The sequence below is a fragment of the Microcebus murinus genome, chromosome 17, assembly GCF_040939455.1.
Source record: "Microcebus murinus isolate Inina chromosome 17, M.murinus_Inina_mat1.0, whole genome shotgun sequence".
NCBI lineage: Eukaryota > Metazoa > Chordata > Mammalia > Primates > Cheirogaleidae > Microcebus > Microcebus murinus.
The window spans coordinates 36,093,722-36,115,893 of record NC_134120.1 but is presented as its reverse complement, the minus strand read 5'-3'; the positions used below and the strand labels follow the sequence as shown (position 1 = coordinate 36,115,893).

General features: G+C 35.7%; 1 protein-coding gene across 1 annotated transcript in view; it reads left to right on the top strand.

The window, feature by feature from the left end:
* The window catches only part of ASXL3 (ASXL transcriptional regulator 3), a 172,842-nt gene that overhangs the window by 27,370 nt on the left and 123,300 nt on the right, over window positions 1-22,172 (top strand). Inside the window, exon 2 of the mRNA XM_075993568.1 lies at window positions 4,067-4,149. Within this exon, the coding sequence (XP_075849683.1) occupies window positions 4,067-4,149 (83 nt within the window). The remainder of the gene's footprint in view (window positions 1-4,066; window positions 4,150-22,172) is intronic.

The following is a 22,172-nucleotide window of genomic DNA, read 5'->3' as shown; positions in this document are numbered from 1 at the left end:
CACCTCCTGTGAAAAACAGAAGATCCATCACTAGAAAGACAGTTGTTGTATGTATGCTTTGTGCCCCTAGCCATGGAGAGTCCCCCTTTTCCAGGAGCAATGTTGAATCCGAAACCTTTCTTGGAGTAGAACCTTTCTTGCAGGAGAAAGAAAGTAGCTGAGAATGGAAAGGACTTCAGTGCATAAGAGATGCAGGACAACTCTTGCAGAGTGAGAAAGAAGTGAGAACAATTTGTTTTACAAAGAAAGGACATTTTATGTAAAGATTGAGCACTGTGACAGACTCTGATTTGTGTGGAAGAGCCAGTGATATCTGGCCAATGGATTGTAATTACAGTCTTCTCTTGGCAGTGCTAGCTCTAATAATTTGAGCTTCAGATATTCTTAGTGAAACTCGGCAGTTCTAGGGACCTGGTTTTGAGGAAATGAATTGTAATGTAGCTCAAACTTTCAGCAAAAGCTTTTTGAAACAGACTAGGAAAGATTGGTTTTTAGCCAAAGTAAATAATGTAGGAAAGAGAAATAAAACATAGAGCTATTAGAAAGGAGAACCAATTCACATTACTTGTAGAAAACATGATGCTATACTCTGTAATATTAAGACTATTAAGAATTCAATTAGCTGTTCATATAGGTAATAATTATCCAAATTCAGTAGCTTTCCTATGTATTAGCAATAAAATGTGAGAATATTATATGAAAAAAGTTTATTCATAGTTGCAACTGAAAATATAAAACAATTAGCAAAAAGATTTTTATAAGTTATAAAACTTAAGTGGAATAATGTGTGTAAATTTCTTCAAAATTTAATTTGATGTTTCATTGAATTCCAATCTCAATTTTCTCTGGAATAATAAAGAAGTGAATAATTAGGAACTTAAGAAGGAACAATGAGAGCAGTGTCCTGTTCAGAGAGTGGAGGGTATTATAATGTTACAGAATCAAAACAGTGTAGTTGTCACTGCAATTGACAGAAAAATCTGTGGGATCTATTGAGACCCTTGGTTGAGCCCCAAAGACAGTGATTTGCAAATTATTCTGGAGATCCTTAAGATTCCCAGAAGTGCCTTTATAGGAAGGCACTTTTAGCCATTATAGGAAGTGAGTATGGGGGCTCTCAGTTCTCTCATCTCCAGCTCAACAAGAACAGCTCTGCTTTTGTGTATTTTATATGTTGAGTTCCCACATTTATATGTAGGTTTCACATTTTGAAGTTTTCATATGTGGTAGAAGATGCCTTACTAACCATGTGTGTCTTATGAAACAAATTACATCGGGGAAATGTGTCTTACTATTGGGAGGTGGGTGATTAAGTTAATATTCATCTTGATACAAGCATAAATTCCAGGTGAATTAAAAAATAAACAATACTTGAAAGAAACACTTGTAGGTATTTGCATGCACTCTGAATAAAAGGAATTTTTTAAACACTAAAGCAGGCCAGTGGGAAAGACTGAGGGAGAGTTGCTTGAGTAAAAATAGAAAACTTTGCATAACTCATTAAAACATCTAAAACAAAAGCAGCAGCAAGGCCAAGCAGTGCCTTGTGACCAAGAGATTGCTGGGACCGTGGGCAGTCACTGCATATGAGGTTGGGGCCTGGTAGCTCACGATGCCATTGTACTCTGAGTGCGGCTTGTCCCCACTCTAGTGTTTTAGAGTGTGGCTGCCTGTGAGTCTGATTCATGTCTCTGCCATGTGTCACATTATTTTGATGGCATCAGTGATTTGTTCTGTGAAGGTAATTTCTCCCTATCTTTTTGTTCTATTAATATTTTCACAGCTAGTTCAGAAAAGCTCATTCACACCCAGCAACCTCTCCTCCTCTGTCTCCATTCTCTGTCTTGCAGGAACGGAGGGTGGCTTCTGGTGTCGTGTTCATTCCCTTCCTGCCTCTCCTCCACTTCGTGATGTAATTCTTGGCACTTTTACTTCCTTTGTAGAGTAGGATGTGATGTCATAGAGAAGGGAACAGGGCTATCCAAATTCTCTCAATTGCTGGGAGGAGCTGCCCAGGTGTGCTGAGGGGCCTGTACTCAGGAAGAGAAACAGGGAGTCCTCCACAGTGAGTAACCCCATTTTCGAGTGCACCCAAATTTCCGTTAAAATGTTGTCCAGTACACTGGAGTTTCCTCTTCGGCCCTTTCTATAATAGGTTTAATCAGTTTCCCATTAGACAGTCCCAGTTCAGCTCAATTTTCCTCCATTTTCTCTCTCCCGCTCTCTTCCCCCTTTCCACCATCCTGTGCCTCTCTCCCTTCTGTTTCCCTCTTCCTTGCTTGCTTGCTGCATGTTGTGTCTGTTGACCTTCTGCCTGTGTCTTTTTTGAGAGCCCATGCCTCTCTTGTGGGCCGATGCCCACCCTCTACAGCCCGTGTGACCACAGCATCTCTTTTCCGTAATTCATAATTATGCACTGTTCTACTTACAGCTCTTCTTATTTTAAAAGTTCTGTCAGCTTTTTGTTTTCATGTCTATCTCTTCCTCTCTTTCTCTGTGATCTGATCTTTTCCCCTCTTCCACTCTATTATGCAGTTTCCTTATTGCCTTTTCCCAGCATTTTACACTTTACTCCTCTTCCTTATGTAGCTTTGTCCACGTTTGTTTTCCCCTTTCCAGATTTCATTGTCCTCCTCCAAGGGGACCGTTTTCCTTCTTTCCTGTTGGCATAATTGTTGCCATACCCTCATTCCGGTGTGGTTTATATTCCTGTATTCCTTAAAGAACTTCCCCACTATGAGTAAGGGAGTGGATCAGGATTGGGAAGCATGGGGAAATTGTCTGGGAACTGGAGAGGGGAGAATAGAAAAGTTGCCTAAAGTTTAGGAGGGGCGGGCTGTGTGTAACTCATTGGAGGATTTGATGGACAGAACCTTCGTTAGCAAATTGGTTGACATTTGGTCATTGACAGTAGAAGAGAAAACAGAGTTATTTTGGACAGATTTGGAAGCTATTTACTTTTAAGTTTTTAGGATGACCCTGTTAACTCTTCATAATTATTCTTCTAGTAAATTAGAACTCTTAAAGATACTTCCTTAAGTTGCATGGGGCCATGACTTGTGCATGAAGCTCCTGTGTAGCACCTTTAATTAGTTGTCCTTTATCCCTGGAGGAGGTCATTATGAGGATGCGTGTAGACTTGGTCTTCGTATACAGATGTGGTCCCCGTAGTCCATGTTGATGAACTACGTGGGCACTGCTGCTTATTGCTGCCACCACATGGAGTTAATTCCCTGGAAAAAGAAAGGAACCTGATTTCCAAGGCTGATGGCATAAGGCCTGTGGAAATAATCAACTGTGTCCCATGTATTTCCTCAACCTTTCAAAGAGCCCCCTTCCCAAAAGTATAAGTAGAGTAGAAGGGGAGAGAAAGAAAATGGGACAGATTATAAAACTCAGATGGGCCAAATGGGAAGAGGAAAGGGTTTACTTGAAATTAACTGGAAAAGGCAAAGGAAAGGAAACTGAGCTGAACTGGAAAACACACTGTAATGAGATACATGGGCTCCTGTATGCTGCCTTCAACATTTTAGCCATGAATCCAGTGAGGCTGTTTCTGACCAGCACTCTGTTCCCTGCTTTTGTGTTCAGGCTCCATGTTTCCAGGATCTGGAAACTTAGGAAACATTTTAACAGCCTGAAAACATGTCTTTAATCATAAAATAGTAACAATTTTTTAAATAGAGGAAATTGTATACATTTATGAACTTGAACTTGGTTTCTTTAGAGTTCCTTTTTTGCTTTCTTTCTTTCTTTCTTTTTTTTCTTTTTTTTTTTTTTGGTGTGTATGCCTTTGGGGACATTTTCTTTTCTTTTCTTTCTTCTCTCTCTCTCTCTTTTTTATAAGAATGGCCCCTATATGTTGCAGAAATTGCCAGTTTAAATGTCCAGAAAAAAGATAACATTCTCCCATTAGACACCAGAGCTTTGTGGTGGGAACTACTTTAACATAAAAGCCCCTTCCCCTTTAAAACTTTAAGCAAAAATTGCATGTTTTACACACGTTTTCACTTTGTATGCTTCCATGCAGTAATCTAGGAATCTTATGTTTGTTTTTATTTTTCAGGCACTAGAAAAACACCCCAACTCACCAATGACAGCAAAGCAGATATTGGAAGTCATTCAGAAAGAAGGGTTAAAAGAAACAAGGTCAGTATTCATATTTAAAACATTTTCTGTTTTCAGTGATTAATAATTGTCTCTAGTTGCAAAGCAATAGGTGTATCTAGATTTTATATTGTAGTTGATTGTGAATTAAGTAACTATCTAAAAATTCCTTCATGATTGCAGAATAGTTGGATGATTTAAGATTTCCTTGGAAGTGCCTTAATAGATTATGTTAGATGGATTGACATAGAAGGTATTTTGTTAACAAAAAGCAGCACTGTGTGCTTTAGCCCCTCATTGAAGTTATTCCTGTTTCTCTTTCTTGTAAGAGGAGATTGTGTTTCTGAAAGTGAGTAGTGAAAGAGAAACGCTTTTACAGGCTTAATAGACAGATCTCGGGATATAAAGATGAACTCTGATAAAAATCAAAGTGCCAATAAATGTGGTTGAAAGTTTAGTCCTCTTATATTTAAGAACTCCACTTGGAATGTCATTTATCAGCTGTTGAGCCTAAAATTTACCCCTTTAAAATGTACAATTCAGTGATTTATATTATATGCACAAAGTTGTGCATAAGCACCACTATCTAACTTTAGAAACTTTTCATCACCCTAAAATGAAACCCTGTACCCATTAGCAGTCACTCTCCATTCTCTAGAACCCCTACCTCTGGCAACCACTATCCACTTTCTGTCTGTATGGATTTGCTATTCTAGACATTTAATATAAATGGAATCATACAATGTGTAGCCTTTTGTGACCGACCTCTTTCACTTAGCATAATGTGTTAAAAGTTCATTTCTGTTGTAGCATATATCAGGAATTCATTCCTTTTTGTTGCCAGATAATATTTTATTGTGTGATAGACATTTTATTTATTCATGATGATCCTTTATTTTTATTTATGTATTAATTTTACAGTTTTGGCTTTAGCTAGCAGTTTGGGGTCATTTGGATTAGATTACTCAAGGAGAAAAGAGGTTGGTTGCAGTATAAAATAGCTGTGATGTTGTCCTGTGTGTATGTAATCAGCCGTCTACAGAGAATGGACTTTTGTGTATGAGTTGTCTGTCTGCAAACCATTGAGCATATAGTGCTTACAAGTTGGTAAAATTAAACCTACTAAGATACCTTTTGAATGTTTTGATTGATGTTGATACAGAACTGCTGAGAGAAAAGAATACCCTCCTGAGACCAATTTTTCCTAAAGAGTAGGTTTCACCTATGACTCCTATAACTTTAAAGTGTGGGTAACATCAATCCTTAGCTGTTTAAAATGTATCTTTTGCAAATTATATCCATAGACATCACAATTTAGTGGGATTTAGGACACCTACGCTCAAATTTTCATATTTATTTTGGAGATTTTTTGTTTCTGCCTGCTCTGAAAAAATAGCCTGAGATAATGTAACTACACTGTGTTTGCAATAATTCTTCTCCCATGAGGTGGAGGCAAGAATGGAGAGGTTAGTTGCTAACAATACCTAACAGCTCTGTTAAAGGAGATCCAGTTCTCAGCCAGATGTCAATGTGAGGAGTTAGGGGAAAAAATGGGAAAAACTGGAAGTTAATTATCTCCTTGCCACTTGTCAATAACCTTGAATATATTTATGTCATTTAGAAAGCAGTGAAAATGTGCCACAGCTAGTAAGAAAAGAGGGGTTAAAAAAATATAAGGATATAAGTTCCTGTCTAATATGGGCTTTGTGCCAGAGGAATCTGCCAACACAGTCATAAAAAGCATCTCCTAAGAGTAGACATTTGAAATTTGTTCATTAAGATATTCTCCACAGAAGTGACTCTGCTGCTATCAGTTTGTTATGTACCTTGAGAGATAAAATTCCTGTTCCATGGCTCATAACAGCATTTTAATTACACTTATTATCATAACAGTATTATTTCAAATTTTTCAAAATGCTAGTCCTCCTAGAACGGTATATTAAAGGGCTTTAAGCATATGTAGTTAGCAAAAACAAACGGCAAACTGCAAAACAAAGCAGCTTCTTTAAGGAGTAATTAAAGAATGTTAAAATGGGAACTATAATGTTCCGTTCCTCTAAATGCACCTCCTCTCTTCCCACCCCGTTGCACCATTACTGTGTCCTTCTGTAAAGCAAAAAATGTGCCTTGTTACAAATACTGATGAACCAGTAGAGTATTAGTGCAAGTGCCTGCAAGCAATTTCCAAGTTGAATAGGAAAGGAAAAAGGCAAAGGCGAAGACCACAGTTCTTTTTAAGTTCTCTTCTGTAAAAGCAGCTCTTCATTGAGTGGTCTCAGATTATGCATTTTGTACTCTCATTTTTTTTTTTCATTCCATTTCTTTAAATTTCTCCCTTTCTGTCAATGGTAACCCATTATCTATGGCTCATGTATCTCTGCTCACCCTTCCCTTGTTTTCTAGTTCTAGTTTGCTTATTTAGAATCACCTCTAAAGTAAACATATATGTATATTTTGAGTGAGTTTGGGGCTGTCCTATATGTTATATGTATTGTTTTCAGGAAAAGATACTAACAATTTATTTTGTCTACTTAATTTATTGTTTTGCTACTTCTAAAGTTCTTAAATTATTTCCAGATATTTAAGGTAGCTGAGTAAATGAGGTGTAACTGTGTGAATTTTTCTTAAAGTTAGAAATTCCACCAACCTAAGGTCAAACATAGCTGATTAATTTCCAGGTATTTATTAATGATGTATTTTTCAAGAAATGCAGGTTGGTTATGAGCCTGATTAAATACAGGGATGTATAATTGTGAAGTCGTTTAATGTGGCCATAGCCCTCTGGTGGTCTCCTTTATGGATGAAAGAGGGAGAGAGAGGTAAATGTTAAGTCTTCCTCCAAACAGTTCCACCACTGTACCTAGAATCTCTAAAAAAGGGAAGATAGGCCATCATCATTGCAACCTGGACTTAAAATAGGGACATTTGTGTCAAGTGCTATGGGGATCCTTCATTCTCTGTGTGCCAGGCAGGTCTGCTGTAGCATTTACCTTGCTGTATTCTAATGTTATCCTTGTACATCTTCCCTGCCTGTCTGTAAGCAACTTAAGGGCAGGGTACCTAACATTCCTGGCACATAGCAGACACTCAATAAATAGTTGTTGGATCAATAATCTTCTTTCTCAAGATGTTAATTTGCTGGTGCTTAATGACGACTTTGGCTTGTATTCAGAGTTAGAAGCTTCTTTTTAGCATTACACGTTGTATTTTCCATCCTATTCAATAGTTGTTTTTTTTTAAATCAAAAGAAACCTAACAATTTTGCATGCTTATAGTCTTTAGCAGATTATATGGGAGCAAGTAATGTCATTGTGCTGTTGCTTGTTTTCAAACACTGTAAATGCCACTGGTTTAAACTTGTAACTTATAGCAACAGCAACAAGAAACTACACCAATAATTCTGGCAAAGCGAATGTGGGTATTTGAGTCTGTTCAGTATATGTGATGTTGTTTATTTGAGATTAAATTATTCACATTTTACATTATCTTTTTTCTTTCAGATGACACTTTAAATTACATACTTTTCACATAGACATGATAAAAAGAGGTTAACTTTACTACATAACATTTTGTGTATTGTCTTTATGTTATTGATGAAATGAATAGAGTATGATTAAATTCTATTTGGAAAAGCCAGAATGAAATAAATACTTTCCACGTGGTTTTAAGATATATGAACAGAATAAATTGTCGGAAGGACATGTGGTTTTTGTTGAAAAAATTAATAATGTGATCATAACATGACTATTTTAGACCTAGTTTTCTTTTTTTATGAAAATGCATTTGGTAAGGTTTACTTCCCTTCTGTGTAATAGGAATATAATTTTTTTCTGATCCATCTATGTACTTTACTGATTCTGAATGTTTTCAGGCTTCTGTTCCTTTGTGTTTTATTGGTTGTCAACAATTAACTAGTCATAGCTGTTTGGAAGTTTTTCAGAGGATCAGAATCTTATAATCAATCAAATAGCCGTGTTGCTTGCATAGAGGGGATTAAAATGTGCATATTCCAGTCTGCTGCTTTTGTGGATGGATATTTGATATTCCTGTTTGGACTTCTTAGCTAAACATTCCCACTTCCTCAGGGAGGTAGGGTGCTGCTGTAGAATATGTTCTTGTCTGCAGTAAGTAAAAATATTTTCGTGGAGAAAGAGGAGTAACTCTAGTTACAGTGTTGCTTTGGATGATGATTTTGGGGGTTGTCCCAGTTCTGCTTTTCTGTTTTTGATTTGCTTGTTCAGAAGTTAACATTCTTTTACAAAAGAGGACTGTGGGGTTTTTTGATGCCTGAGGATGTGTTTTTTTTTTTTTATTTCTGCCATGTCTCATATAATTTTTAAAGTGATGCTTCCAAAGAAGCGTGTGCTCTGTTACAGTGACAGAACCAGAGGCTGCAAGGTCACGGAGTGAGGCTTGCCTCAATTACGTAGCAAGAGCAAAACAACCATTCATTAGTGAGGACTAATTTTTTATATGCTGGACATTATCATTACAAGATAACTATAATTAATGTCGCATGGAGTGATATAGATTTTATGTTATTTGCTAATAGGTAAATAGTAGCTAATGGGGGAGAAGTGGTCATAAATTTTTTTAAAAAACATGCACACTATCACACAAAGCAGTACTAAGTCTGTTGAGTTGGGGGCAAGGCGATATTGATGAGGTACAGTTTTACAATATTGTAGATGCTTTACTTTATAAAAATCAATGTTAGATTTCATCAGCTCTTTACAAAGCGAGCAGCCTATAATTACACATCCCAGTAGGGACATTAAAAAAAAGTTTTATAAACATTATTATGTTTAGTGTTACGCAGATTATGGACTTATTTTAGATTTCGTGAGGTAGAACATTCATTTGGCAACCCAAGATTTTGTAATTATTCTAATATCAATGAGAATGTTTTCTTTCCACTGATAATTCTTAGAATAAACTTATTTTTACCTCCTTGTTTAAGGCTTTTTATGTTTTCTGTTTTGCAGTCTCTGTTATGCCAAAATTAGAATCACCACTTTGTACTGTGGTTTATTAAGAATGTTGCATTTCTGGAGGGGGAAAAATGTCAGAAATTCTATTACTGTGTATAGTGACGAACAATAAAATTTCTTGGCATTGCTCTTGGTGAGATTTATGTTGCTAATTAGTGCTATAGGAGATGATTCTTTCTTGCTGCTGCAATGTTTTGTCTAGAGATAAGAAAAAAGGCAAATAATTCCTATTGCAAAATCAATTCTTATCTCCAGACTCCATGTTGGCATCCTTCCTTTAATACTGAAATGGTGATCTAGTTTGTTTGTGTTGGGCATTTTAGAATTATAGTGTTAGCTCACAGTGTCATCCCTGCCATTTGTTAACATCTAATTCTCTCATTGTGTAAATGGTGAGCACAGTCAGCTACTTAGAGAGGGATGTATGAGACAATGGTGTTACTAAACAAAAACACAGGGCAATTTGCATGTATTTATGTGTGTCTACATGTGTATAAGCAAGCTTCTAGAATAATCTAGTTCTTAGTTGACATAAAATTTTACTTGTCATCATTACTCAGATTAGAAATCTCAATCAGTGCCATTCTTAACTCTCTTCTTCTCCCATACCGTCATGGCCAGATGGCTCTGGGTGGTGGTAGTTCTACTTGCTAAGCACATCTTTCTTTCTCTGTAGCCCACTTTTTGCCATTCTTAAGCACTTAATCATTTCTTAACCTGGATTTTTGCACTATCTTTTGATCTGGTCATCTTACCCTCAGTCTTCCCACTTTACAAATCTATTTTTTCCTCAAATGTCTGCTGTCATTTATAGTAGCATTTCTTAACATGATAATTTATAATCCAGGCATTGCTCGAGGATATTGCAGGTTTGGTTCCTAATCATTGTAAGTAGGAGATATTGCAATATAGCGAGTCACATGAATTTTTGGTTTCCAAGTGTATATGAAAGTTATGTTTACACTATACTGTAGTCTAGTAACTGTGATATAACATCATGTTTTAAAAAACCAATATGTATACCTTAATTAAAAATACTTTATTGCCAGAAAATGCTAGCAATCATTGGAGCCTTCAAGGAATGATAATCTTTTTGATGGTGGAGGGTCTTGGCTTGATGTTGATGGTTGCTGACTGAGCAGGATGGTGCTTGCTAAAAGTTGGGGTGCCTGAAGCAATTTCTTAAAAGAGGAAAACAGTAAAATTTGCTGCATTGATTAACTCTTCCTTTTACAAAAGATTTCTCTGTAGCATATAATGCAATTTGATAGCATTTTATTGATAGTAGAACTTCTTTCCAAATTGGAATCAGTCCTTTCAACTGCTGCTACTTTATCAAGTAGGTTTATGTACTATTCTCAATCCCTTCTTTTCATTTTAACAATATTCATAGCACCTTCACCAGGAGCAGATTTCATCTCGAGAGGGCATTTTCTTTTTACATCCGTAAAAAGCAACTCCTCATGTGTGAAAATTTTATTATGAGACTGCAGCAATTCAGTCACATCTTCATGTCCCACTTCTAATTCTCTTGCTATTTCCACCACAACTGCAGTTACTTCCTCCACTGAAGTCTTGAACCCCTCAAAATCATTCATGAAGATTGGAATCAACTTCTTCCAAACCCTATTAAAATTGCTATTTATACCTCCTCCCATGGATCATGAATGTTTTAATGGCCTCAAAAATGGTGAATCCTTTCCAGAAGGTTTTCAATTTTCTTTGTTCAGTTCCATCAGAGGAATCATTATCTATGGCAACTATAGCTTTAGAAAATGTATTTCCTAGATAATAAGACTTAAAAGTCAATATTACAGCTTGATCCATGGACTACAGAATAGATGTTGTGTTAGTAAGTTTGAAAATAACTTTAATCTCCTTGTACATTTCCAAGGGAACTGTTAGGTGACTAGATGTATTAGCAATGAACAATAATATTTTGAAAGGAATCTTTTTCCTGAGCAGTAGATCTCAACAGTGGGCTTAAAATATTCAGTAAACCATGGTGTAAACAGATGTGCTATCATCTAGTCTTTGTTGTTTTATTTATAGAGCACAGGCAGAGTAGACTTAGCATAATTCTTAAGGGCTCTAGGGTTTTGGAATGATAAATGAACATTGGCTTCAACTTAATAGCACCACCTACATTAGCTCCTAACAGGAGAGCCAGTCTGTCATTTGAAGGTTATCAGTTGTCTTAGCTATATCTTGTGAACAACTTGCTACTGCTTCTCCATCAGCACTTGCTGCTTCACCTTGCACTTTTATATTTGAGAGAGGGCTTCTTTCCTTAAACCTCATGAACAAACCTCTGCTTGCAGCAAACATTTCTTCTGCAGCTTCCTTACTTCTCTCAGACTTTATAAAATTAAAGAGAATTGGGGCCTTGCTCTAGATTAGGCTTTGACTTGAGGTAACGTGGCCGGTTTGATCTTCCATCCAGATTGCTAAAACTTTCTCCATATTAACAATAAGGCTGTTTTGCTTTCTTATCATGCATGTGTTCACTGGAGTAGCAATTTTAATTTCCTTCAAGAACTTTTCCTTTGCATTCACAGCTTTGGCTGTTTTGTATAAGCAGCCTAGCTTTCAGCCCATCTTGGTTTTTTTATGCCTTCCTTGCTAAACTTAATCGTTTCTGCCTTTTTTTTTTTTTTTTTTTTTGAGACAGAGTCTCACTTTGTTGTCCAGGCTAGAGTGAGTGCCATGGCGTCAGCCTAGCTCACAGCAACCTCAAACTCCTGGGCTCGAGTGATCCTTCTGCCTCAGCCTCCCGAGTAGCTGGGACTACAGGCATGCGCCACCATGCCCGGCTAATTTTTTATATATATATATATATCAGTTGGCCAATTAATTTCTTTCTGTTTATAGTAGAGACAGGGTCTCGCTCTTGCTCAGGCTGGTTTTGAACTCCTGACCTTGAGCAATCCGCCCGCCTCGGCCTCCCAAGAGCTAGGATTACAGGCGTGAGCCACAGCGCCCGGCCTGTTTCTGCCTTTTGATTTAAAGTGAGAAATGTGCACGTCTTCATTCATTTAAATACTTAGAGGGCATTGTAGGGTTATTAATTGGCCTAATTTTAATATTATTATGACTCAGGGAATAGGGAGGCCTAAGGAAAGGGAGAGAGATGGGAGAGTGGCTGGTGAGTGGAGCAGTTTATTGATTAAGTTTGCAGTTTTATATGAGTGTGGTTCATGGCCCTTCAAAATAATTACAGTAGTAACATTAAAGATTACTGATCAAAGATCACTATAACATATATAATAATAATGAAGAAGTTGGAAATATTGTGAGATTTGTGAAAATGTGACACAGAGACCCAAAGTGAGCACATATCATTGGAAAAATGGCACCAGTAGACTTTCTTGAGGCAGATTTACCACAGACCTTCAATTTATGAAAACAAATGTAGTGCAATAAAGTGAAACACAATAAAACAAGGTATGCCTGTATTCTGGAGACTATATCACATACAGTCAGTGATGAATTGAAAGCTACAGTCAGTTCTATATTTGGTGATAATTAAACCAGGTATGGTACTTTTTTTATAGTTAAAGGTATCTGGATATATCCATGATATTTTGATAATATAGGTGTTATAAGTGATGAAAGCATACATCATTATACCTTATATTTACATGAAGTTTTGAATTTCTAATCTGGTCATTTTATACACACACACACATACACGTACGTATATATGTGCTTTCCCCAAAAATATACATTTAAAATGTGTATTAACATTGTATGTTTTCTGTACATAATTAGTTTTATATTAAGTGGTATAACATTATCATAATTTATACATTAATGTCACTAATTGTTTAACAATAACTTTGTAATCTGTCATAAGTTAATCTTTTTTAACTTAAAATTACTTTTTTATGTAGTAACAAAGAAATTGAATTAATTCTTGAGGAAGATGATAAGATTATGTATTACTGTAGAGCATTTCTTGGGTTAAGAAATCATTATGTGAGACATTTCCTACCAGGATCAGGTTTTGCTCCTCACAGCAACTTTGATCAACCTGGGCTTTGGGCAACTTTAAAGCCATTATAGTCAAACTTCTGATACTGGTGCTTCAGTTTACTATTTTCCATTTGTTATGAAATTTCCACCATAAGTAATTTTCATGATTTGAAGAGTGGAAATAAAATCCCACAAGAAATTCGTGAACTGTGTCGTGTGTGCGTGTGTGTGTGTGCGTGTGCTTGCATACTCTTCTAGTAGGTAGTTACCACTTTGTTGATATAAGACTGGATTGCTGAGTGGGGAGGAAGTACTTTTCAGACAAAATTCCTCACAGTAATAAGTTTGGAACAGGACTCTTCCTGGCTTCTAGATCGAATTCAACTTAATAGTGATTATCTTAGTTCACTTGGGTGACCATAACAAAATACCATAGAGTGGATGGCTTAAACAACAGAAAGTTATTTTCTCACAGTTCTGGAAGGTAGAATTTCCAGACCGACATCTGGCAGGGTCTGGTGAGGGCTCTTTTTCTGTCTTGTAGCCAACCTCTTTCTTGCTGTGTCTTCACATGTCCTTTCCTCCATGGGTCTGTACTGAGAGACAGTGAGCTTTCTGTCATTTCTTTGTATAAGGACACTAATCCTATTAGGTCAGGGCCCCATCCTCATGACCTCATTAAACCTGAATCACTTCCATAGAGGCCTCCTTTCCAAATAGGTATAAGGGTTAAGGCTTCAACATAGGGATTTGAGGGGAACACAAAAAGTCATCCATAACAGTGATTCAGAATTTGGAATATCTCTAGAACTCATGGCGTATCCTGTGAATATTTCTAGAATATTGAGTATTCATTTTGGAAGGTATTCATAACAATATGCTTAACACAATACAATGCTTCCATTTTTGCATGCTGCTAATACGTGTTTTCATATATTATTTCTAATATATAAACCAATGAAATACTTAGCTTAAGAAGTTTTATGTTCAAATAAAATGTGTATATTCACATAACATAAATTGATTTGGATTTTATTTGAGGCCTGTGGTAAAAATAGCTGTGGTGACTGCATATAAGCCTCAAGGCATCAATAACCACTAAGCTGTGCAATTATAGCTATGAAATGGCCATTTCTTAATATATCTTTTTATTCTGTCAAGCTTTCTTTCCCCATTCTTCCAAATAATTGAACAAAAAGGTAATTTAGGTGATTTCAGCTTTATCAAGATCTAGGTATAATTTACTCCAGAAACATTGAACACTCTATAAATATTTCATTGCAGAAATGGAACCAGAAATGGATATAAAATTACATTGTGTGTCAGTCTTTCTAAGTATCCAATGTAGGTGAAAATCTTTAGGGAGGAAAAGGGATGTAACTGGAGTGATTTTTATTTAATTTTTTTCTAAGTAGTGCTTTTCTCTTCATCTCTTATTTCATTGCTTGTGCTCTTAATTGCCATATGCCTAAATGATTTTAGTTTTGCTTCATTGTTTTGAACTTGACAGTCTAATTCAAATGCGAAAGAGTTGATATGCTGACGTGGGGACTTCTTTTTATAGTTAATTTGTTTTCAGAAGGAATAAAAAGTATGATAGCTTGTTGAGCAAGGTTTTCTAAAAGTTATAGAACATAATTCCTAAAAATAAGTCTTAGTTCTTTTAGAACAATGAAGACTGTGTGTCCTATGCCCTCTCACACACCCAAGCAAAGTCAAATTGATAATCGTTGACTGGAAATTTAGGTGATTATTCTATTAACATTTTTTATAAGATAAGAGCTGTGCTAGGTGAGTAGGAGATTTTGTATATAATCTCCAGTCCGTCAGAAATTATCTCCTGGGCAGGTTCTCAGTACTGAGGTGTGCTTAGTAGTCAAATTAGAGGGACATCAGAGAAATTAAAATAAATTTGTGGGGATACAGATATCATTACCAGAAGTTACTGAATTAAATACCTACTAAGTGCCCACTCAGTGTTTACTGTGTAGGATCCTGGGGCTCTGTGCAAGGTTTTAAGGCATGCGTTCATTCCATTAGCATTTATTAATAAGCACATGTTATGTTCTTGAGACATTAGAAATTGTTGGGGTTAATAGCTGAATAAAATATAGTCCCTGCTTTTGAGGATTTATAGTGTGATTCCAGACCATTCTTGTCCGTGTTACCTAATGAGATCTTTTAGCATCTTCTCTGTGAAGCGTATCTGAAGCCTAGTGTGTGATTTTTTTTTTTTTAAATTTTAAACTGGAGAATTTCTAAATTCTCTTTGAATTCTTTGTGTATATGATATTTCAGCATGTTAAAAGTATTGTCTTTCCATCACAAATATAAGCTCATTAAGGAACTTATATCTTTGCATCCATTCATTTTCTTGGCATAGTGCTGAGATACCATGTTTATGTAATATGTCAAGCAAATTATTAAGTAGAAGGTTGATGATAAAAATAATAACTAATGTTTATTGATCCTTTATATTAGGCCTAATGCTAAGAATTTTACATGAATTATCTTTTTGATAAAGCTTTCATGTGGGCAGATATTATGGCATTTCCCATTTACAGATAAATAAACAGAGGCATGTAAGGTTCAGTAACTTGAGGAAGTTCACCCAGCTAGCAAATGATAAACCTGGGATTTTATGTCTGACTTACAGCCAATTGCTCTTAACCTTTGTAAACACTTGTAGCCTGAGAGTCTAATAAAATTTCGATTTAAAAATATTAATTGTAAGATTCTTCTGAGTAGATACTCCCCTGTTGCCTTTGGCAGATTTTTCCTGGCTTATTGTTCATGTCTTATATGTTTTCTCACCAAGATGAAAGTCTACCATGTAGATAGATATGTTAAAATTCTTTCAGTAATAGGCTAGTTATAAATAGGTTTGAAAGATGAAAAAACATTTTCATAACTCTCTTGGATTTGGAGGATGCAAAGCCTCAGACAAACTGTTTTGCTTGTCCAACATGGGGAGGATGATTTTGAGTAAAGATTTGGGTTTATAGACAGAAGCAAGACATATTTTAAGTGTAACTTTTACTGTTTGTTTTAGAAGATAATGTGAGGGCAGGAAACATACTATGGGTAATGGGAGAACTAAGAACTTTGTGGGGCTATCACTGTTTTATTGTTGATTTTGGACTTACAGATTCAAATTCTTATTTTTGAAGGACTTGCTAATTGTGACCATTCAAATATTAATAATTGCTGGTAAAATATAGATAATCCAAAAGGCAATTTTAGAGAATGGCAGTTTCTTTACACTGCGGAAACAAATGAATGAGAATAGATGAGATTACCTAAATCATGTGTAGGTATAGATAGAGAGAAGCTAAGTTATTAACATTGTTTTTCTTATAAAAGATAGGTCTAAACTGCGGTCCCCAATCCCCAAGCTGTGGCCAATTACCGGCCCATGGCCTGTTAGGAAATGGGCTGTGAATCACCAACTGAGCTCTACACCATAACCCCACCCCATGACAGCCTCCCCATCCCCAGTCCATGGAAAAATTATCTTCCATGAAACTGGTCCCTGGTGCCAAAGATTGGGGACCACTAGGGAAAGAAAAGGGAGCCCAAATGAACAAGTGAGTATAGTTTCAGAAGCAGTATCACTGCATCTTTTAGGAAATTTTCTAAAGCAGAGAATAATCAGATACTTTATTATTATATGTGGTTTGTATTATGGCCACTTGTCCACCTACCCTCCTATTGCCCATTTGTTATACTCCCACTGGGAGGTAAAAAAACATCCTTTCCTTTTCATTTTTTTTTTTATTTTTATTTTTACAGAAGACATATACACAATTGCCAGGCAGAGCATATTCTCTTTCAGACCACTATGGCTAGCCTGAATTCATAACTTAGTTCTTCTCCAGCATGTGTGCGTGAAATGCAACAATTCATGTGATGATTATTACTCAATTTGTTTCTCAATTTGTGTTCATTGAAGGCTACCTGCTGGTTACTAGAAATAGGAAAATGGCATTCGTGAAGATTTGATGGAACAGTTTGTTGCTAGAGGGATAGCCTAAAAATGGTTCAAATCTTAATTTCTTAAGTGTTAGAATTAGTAAAACTCACTTTGGAATTCCCCTCACGCCCCCACCACAAGAAGGAGAGTGCTTTATCAGTAATACAGGAAGTACTATTCGGGGTTGCCAAAAACTGTTTTTACTGCTTACTTTTAAAAAATTCAGCCTTAATATTGGAAATTTTAACTTGATTTTTAAGATGAGAATTTATTTGATTTCTTATTTTTAGATACAATTCTTTTATCATATTATAAAAAATGTCAGCCAATTATAACTTTAATTTTCAAAGTTTTGTAAATTACTTTGTCTAATTGGTACATTTTTCTCTCCTTTTCTCCTAAGAAAACAATGAGGGATTGTGAAATAGTCTCTGAAGCATTTTAAGTAACTTGAATCAGATAATCATTTAAAATTTTAAATTCAGTCTTCTCCTTACCTAATTTCCAACCCCCTAGTTTCCTAAGCAGTTTCTAGCCTTAGTTAAACATAAGCCTTTGTGACCAAGGAGGAGGGGGCTAAATAATTCTTAATAGCTGAAGAATTATGTCCTTTGGTAAAGAGAAGGTCAGGACTAGTTTCCACAAGGGGCCAATTACTGTTGCCATTACTATCCCAACTTTAAACCATGCTTTTGAGAATTGATCTGAGAACAAGCTTCCTCTTAAAACCAGATCGTTCAGAGTAGTCTCTACTACATTACGATGCAAACTATGAAGTGAATGACGTTTAACTCAGAATTACAACGTTTTGTTTCTGGCAAGGAATTTGCAGATCATATATTCTTAGACTTCTGTTTTACATATCAGTAAACTAAGGTTTAGAAAAGTAGTAAGTGAGTTGTTCACAAAAAATAGAGTTAGTGAATATTTGACTTATCTTTAAATTTAGAAAAGGCTAATCATTTCAGAATTTGAAAGGTATATACCAAAATAAAGAAGCATATACAAAAGTAAGCGAAGGTCAGAAAATAAAAAAGAAAAAAAGATAAATGCTCAGTTCTAAAGAGCTGTTAAAAGAAAAATGCCTTTCAACTGTTTTTCCAGGAGTGATGGGTTGACATTGATCCAGTCACCCTCTATGACCTGACCTGATTTGCCTCGAGTAGTACGTATTTGTACCTGATTTGCCTTGAGTAGTACATGTAAAACTGTTGGCAGGAGTTGGGGTTGCAAGAGAGATTGTGCTGTAATTCATACTTTAAATAGTGATATAAAATTCTTGATTTTGGTCTCATTGGCTCCTTGTTGCTATCAAGATCTTGCCCCAAAGGAGGACTATGAGAACGGGAAGGGGCTGTGCCTGCTTTGCATTCTTGCTGTGGCTGATGGAGAGAGCCGTTGAGCTCGGTAAGCATGGGGAGCCAATGAAAACCTTGCAGGAAGATGTCATTTTAGTGAACATTCTTAATCCAGTTATCCTTTGGAATGTATATAGCATGAGGATGGGATATGCAGGGCAAGGCTCAATAGATGTGTCTGCAGACAGTTTGGATAAAAGAGGTCATCTAACATCTATCTATTCTCTTCTTTTCAGGTTTCCCAGTAGACTAACAGCCTATTCTGTTTCTTCATTCACATTATAATAATAATTTTATGTTTACTTACTAAATTTTCCTTCTCCCTATAAAAAATAAAAAGGGTATCAATTAAATATTTAAATATAATCATAGTGAAATCGAGCAGTCTGAAAAGCCCAATGGGTAAATAAAAATATTGGTGATTAATGTGAACCTACAATAAAAAAATCAAGTTTTCATTTATTGATTATTTTTCTGGCATTAGTAACTCATTTTAATTTTCTTTATGCATGGATCTTTAGTATATTAATGCAGTATGGAATATATGTAATGATTATTTTACTGATTAAATGAAGTTAAAGCCAATATAGTTTGGAGCTATGAAATACTTTTTGTAATTAATTCATTATGTGTTGTCTTCTTCATCACTTATAAAATTATAACATTGATCCCTGACCTTTCTACTGTTTAGGGTTATTACATAGATTAAAATTTAAAAATAGATTTGAAAAGCCTGTTATCACTATATGTTGCTGATTTTATTAAATCCTTTGCAATTATTTTTGTTTTTTCCTTTTTTATTTCAGCATTTTATGGGGGTACAAATGTTTAGGTTAGCTATATTGTCTTTGCCCCACACAAGTCAGAACTTCAAGTGTGTCCATCCCCCAGATGGTGCATACCACACGCAGGTATATACCCATTTCCTCCTCCCCCCTCCCATCTGCCTGATGCCCAATGAATTTTATTCCTATATGTGCACTTAGGTGTTGATCAGTTAAAATCAATTTGATGGTGAGTGCATGTGGTGCTTATTTTTTCATTCTTAGGATACTGTACTTAGTAGATTGGGTTCCAGGTCTATCCAGGATAATCTAAGAGCTGCTATTTCACCATTGTTTCTTGTGGCCGAATAGTGGTATACATATACCACATTTTATTAATCCACTCATGTATTGATGGGCACTTGGGTTGTTTCCACATCTTTGAAATTGTGAATTGTGTGGCTATAAACGTTCTAGTGCAGATGTCTTTTTTACAGAATGTCTTTTGTTCTTTTGGGTAGATGCCCAGTAATGGGATTGCTGGATCAAATGGTAGTTCTACTTGTATCTCTTTGAGGTATCTCCATATTGCTTTCCACAGAGGTTGTACTAGTTTGCAGTCCCACTAGCAGTATATGTGTGTTCCTGTCTCTCTGCATCCACGCCAACATTTATTGTTTTGGGACTTTTTGATAAAGGCCATTCTCACTGGGGACAAGTGGTATCTCATTGTGGTTTCGATTTGCATTTCCCTGATAATTAGAGATGTTGAGCATTTTTTCATGTTTGCTGGCCATTATTCTGTCTTCTTTTGAAAACTTTCTGTTCATATCCTTTGCCCACTTTTTGATAGGATTGTTTGCTTTTCTCTTGCTGATTTTCCTGAGTTCTAAATAGATTCTAGTTATTAGCCCTTTATCCGATGTATAACATGCAAATATTTACATATGTTGCTACACCAGGATATCCAGGAAACCAAGTCTTTCTGCCTGGTTGCTTTGCCATCTCTAGGATGCTGTTCTCATTCCAGTTGTCTGAGATGGCTTGCAGCTGGGCCATAGTACCTTTAAAGACACGTTCTGGAAGTTGAGTGCATCAGTGCACCTCATGTCCCATTGGCCAGACACACGCTTGCCCTGAGCTGAACAGAAAGCTGGGGAATACAGTCTTTATTGCAGGAGTCATGTTCCCAGCTAACAAAAGTAGGGAGCTTACTTAGCTGTAGGGAAGGGTCCTTACCGGGAAGCAAATATCAGCCTCTGCCATCTCTGTTTTTTCATTAAATCTCATGCTTGGGCTTGATTTGTTTTAAATGTGTATTATTATTTCTTTCATTTGTAAAAAGACTACCTATATATGTTATACACACATTCCTTACATTTTTCAGGTTTCTCTGCCTCTGCTTAGACTATAATGACCTTTACCATTTCTTGTCTTTCATTGCTACCTTGAAGGCCCAATTGAAATGTCATATACTTTTACCTCTTCATGAAGAATTCTTTAACTCCTTTAGCTTCAATTCATCATTTTATTCTTGCTATTCCATTTTAACATAATAAGTGTGTTCCTTCATAGTAGTATCAAATAAACTCTCTCAAATTTTCTCTTGTTGTAATAGGACTGCAATTTCCTTAATGGTAGAGTTCATGTCTCATTGATCTTTCTTTTCCCCTTGGTGCCCTTGATATACTAGACTCATGATATTTTCTGATTGAATGAATAGAAATTTGAATTCTAGCTCTATTTCTGCTTCTAACATAATGTATTATCCTGGATAAGTCACTCAGTCTTTTTTGTTTGTTTTCCTATAAAATACAGGAAATTATAAGTCTTTATTTGCATTGTATGACTGCTATAAAAATAATGTGAAAAAACTTGGAAAATGTGCTATCAGTTGTAATATATTTGGTTTATGTCACTATTTGTTGCTATTTTAGGAATTTGAAAGTTAATCAAGATTGAATGAAGTCCAGTTTGTATATTATGATATTTTACAGTGGTACTTTGGCACATTAGTGCCAAATGTTTCATGTTTTCCTAAGAAATATATAATATTTTCTAATATTTATTTTTATCTAATGCTTTATCAGAAGTTAGAATAGGGAGTCCAGTTCATGTTCTTAATTCAGATTCTATGACAAGATTTAAAACTGCAGTTACAGAGCCTGAGTTGGTTTTAATATGACATATGCCAATAACTAACGTTCGGACTCTCGAATTAGGGATTCTCTGCAGTATGCCAATAGTTAGCGTTCACACTTAGGCCACTTTAGTCTTCAGATGCAGGATATTGATGTAGAATTTCTTCTGCTTTCCCACCTTCCAAACTTACATGTGTTAACATGTAGTATCCTGACAGTATTCATGTTAATTATCTAATTGGTATATTTTGGGGAAAAGATGTGTCTTAAAGTTCTGTGTATTTGCACTGTCACCCAAATTTTGTTTGAAATTTGATTACGAAGCTTCAAATACTCAAAATACAAGTTTGGAGAATAAATTTTAGTGAACAAAACCACTTTGCTATCTCCTAGGAGGTGTATGCTGAAATAATTTTGCTAATAAACTAACTATAGCATAGTATATATTTTAGTTATGAGTAGTGATCTGATTTCCAAGATTCTTGTAAATTGCACATCCACTAATGCCTTTGCTTTGCTTGGTTATTATCATCACTACCACACTAATTCCTGTTTATCAGTTTAAATTGTCACCTACCCTGAGAAACCTTCCCCACAGAAATATAGTTTTTTCTTTTGTATTCCATGAGAAGTAAAAAATGTATCATTATCATAGTTTTATTTACCTGTCTTTCTCCCAACTAGACTATGAATTCCAAGATAAATAGTGGCGTGTCTTAGTCAAGTTTGCATATCCTATGTTGTTCCTAGATAATAGTGAGCATCACAGCAAATGTTTATTTGACTGAACAAAACATTACTCATAGACATCTTTAACCGATATCTGTAAAAGAGATGGCTTGAGAAGATTCTCGTACTAACTT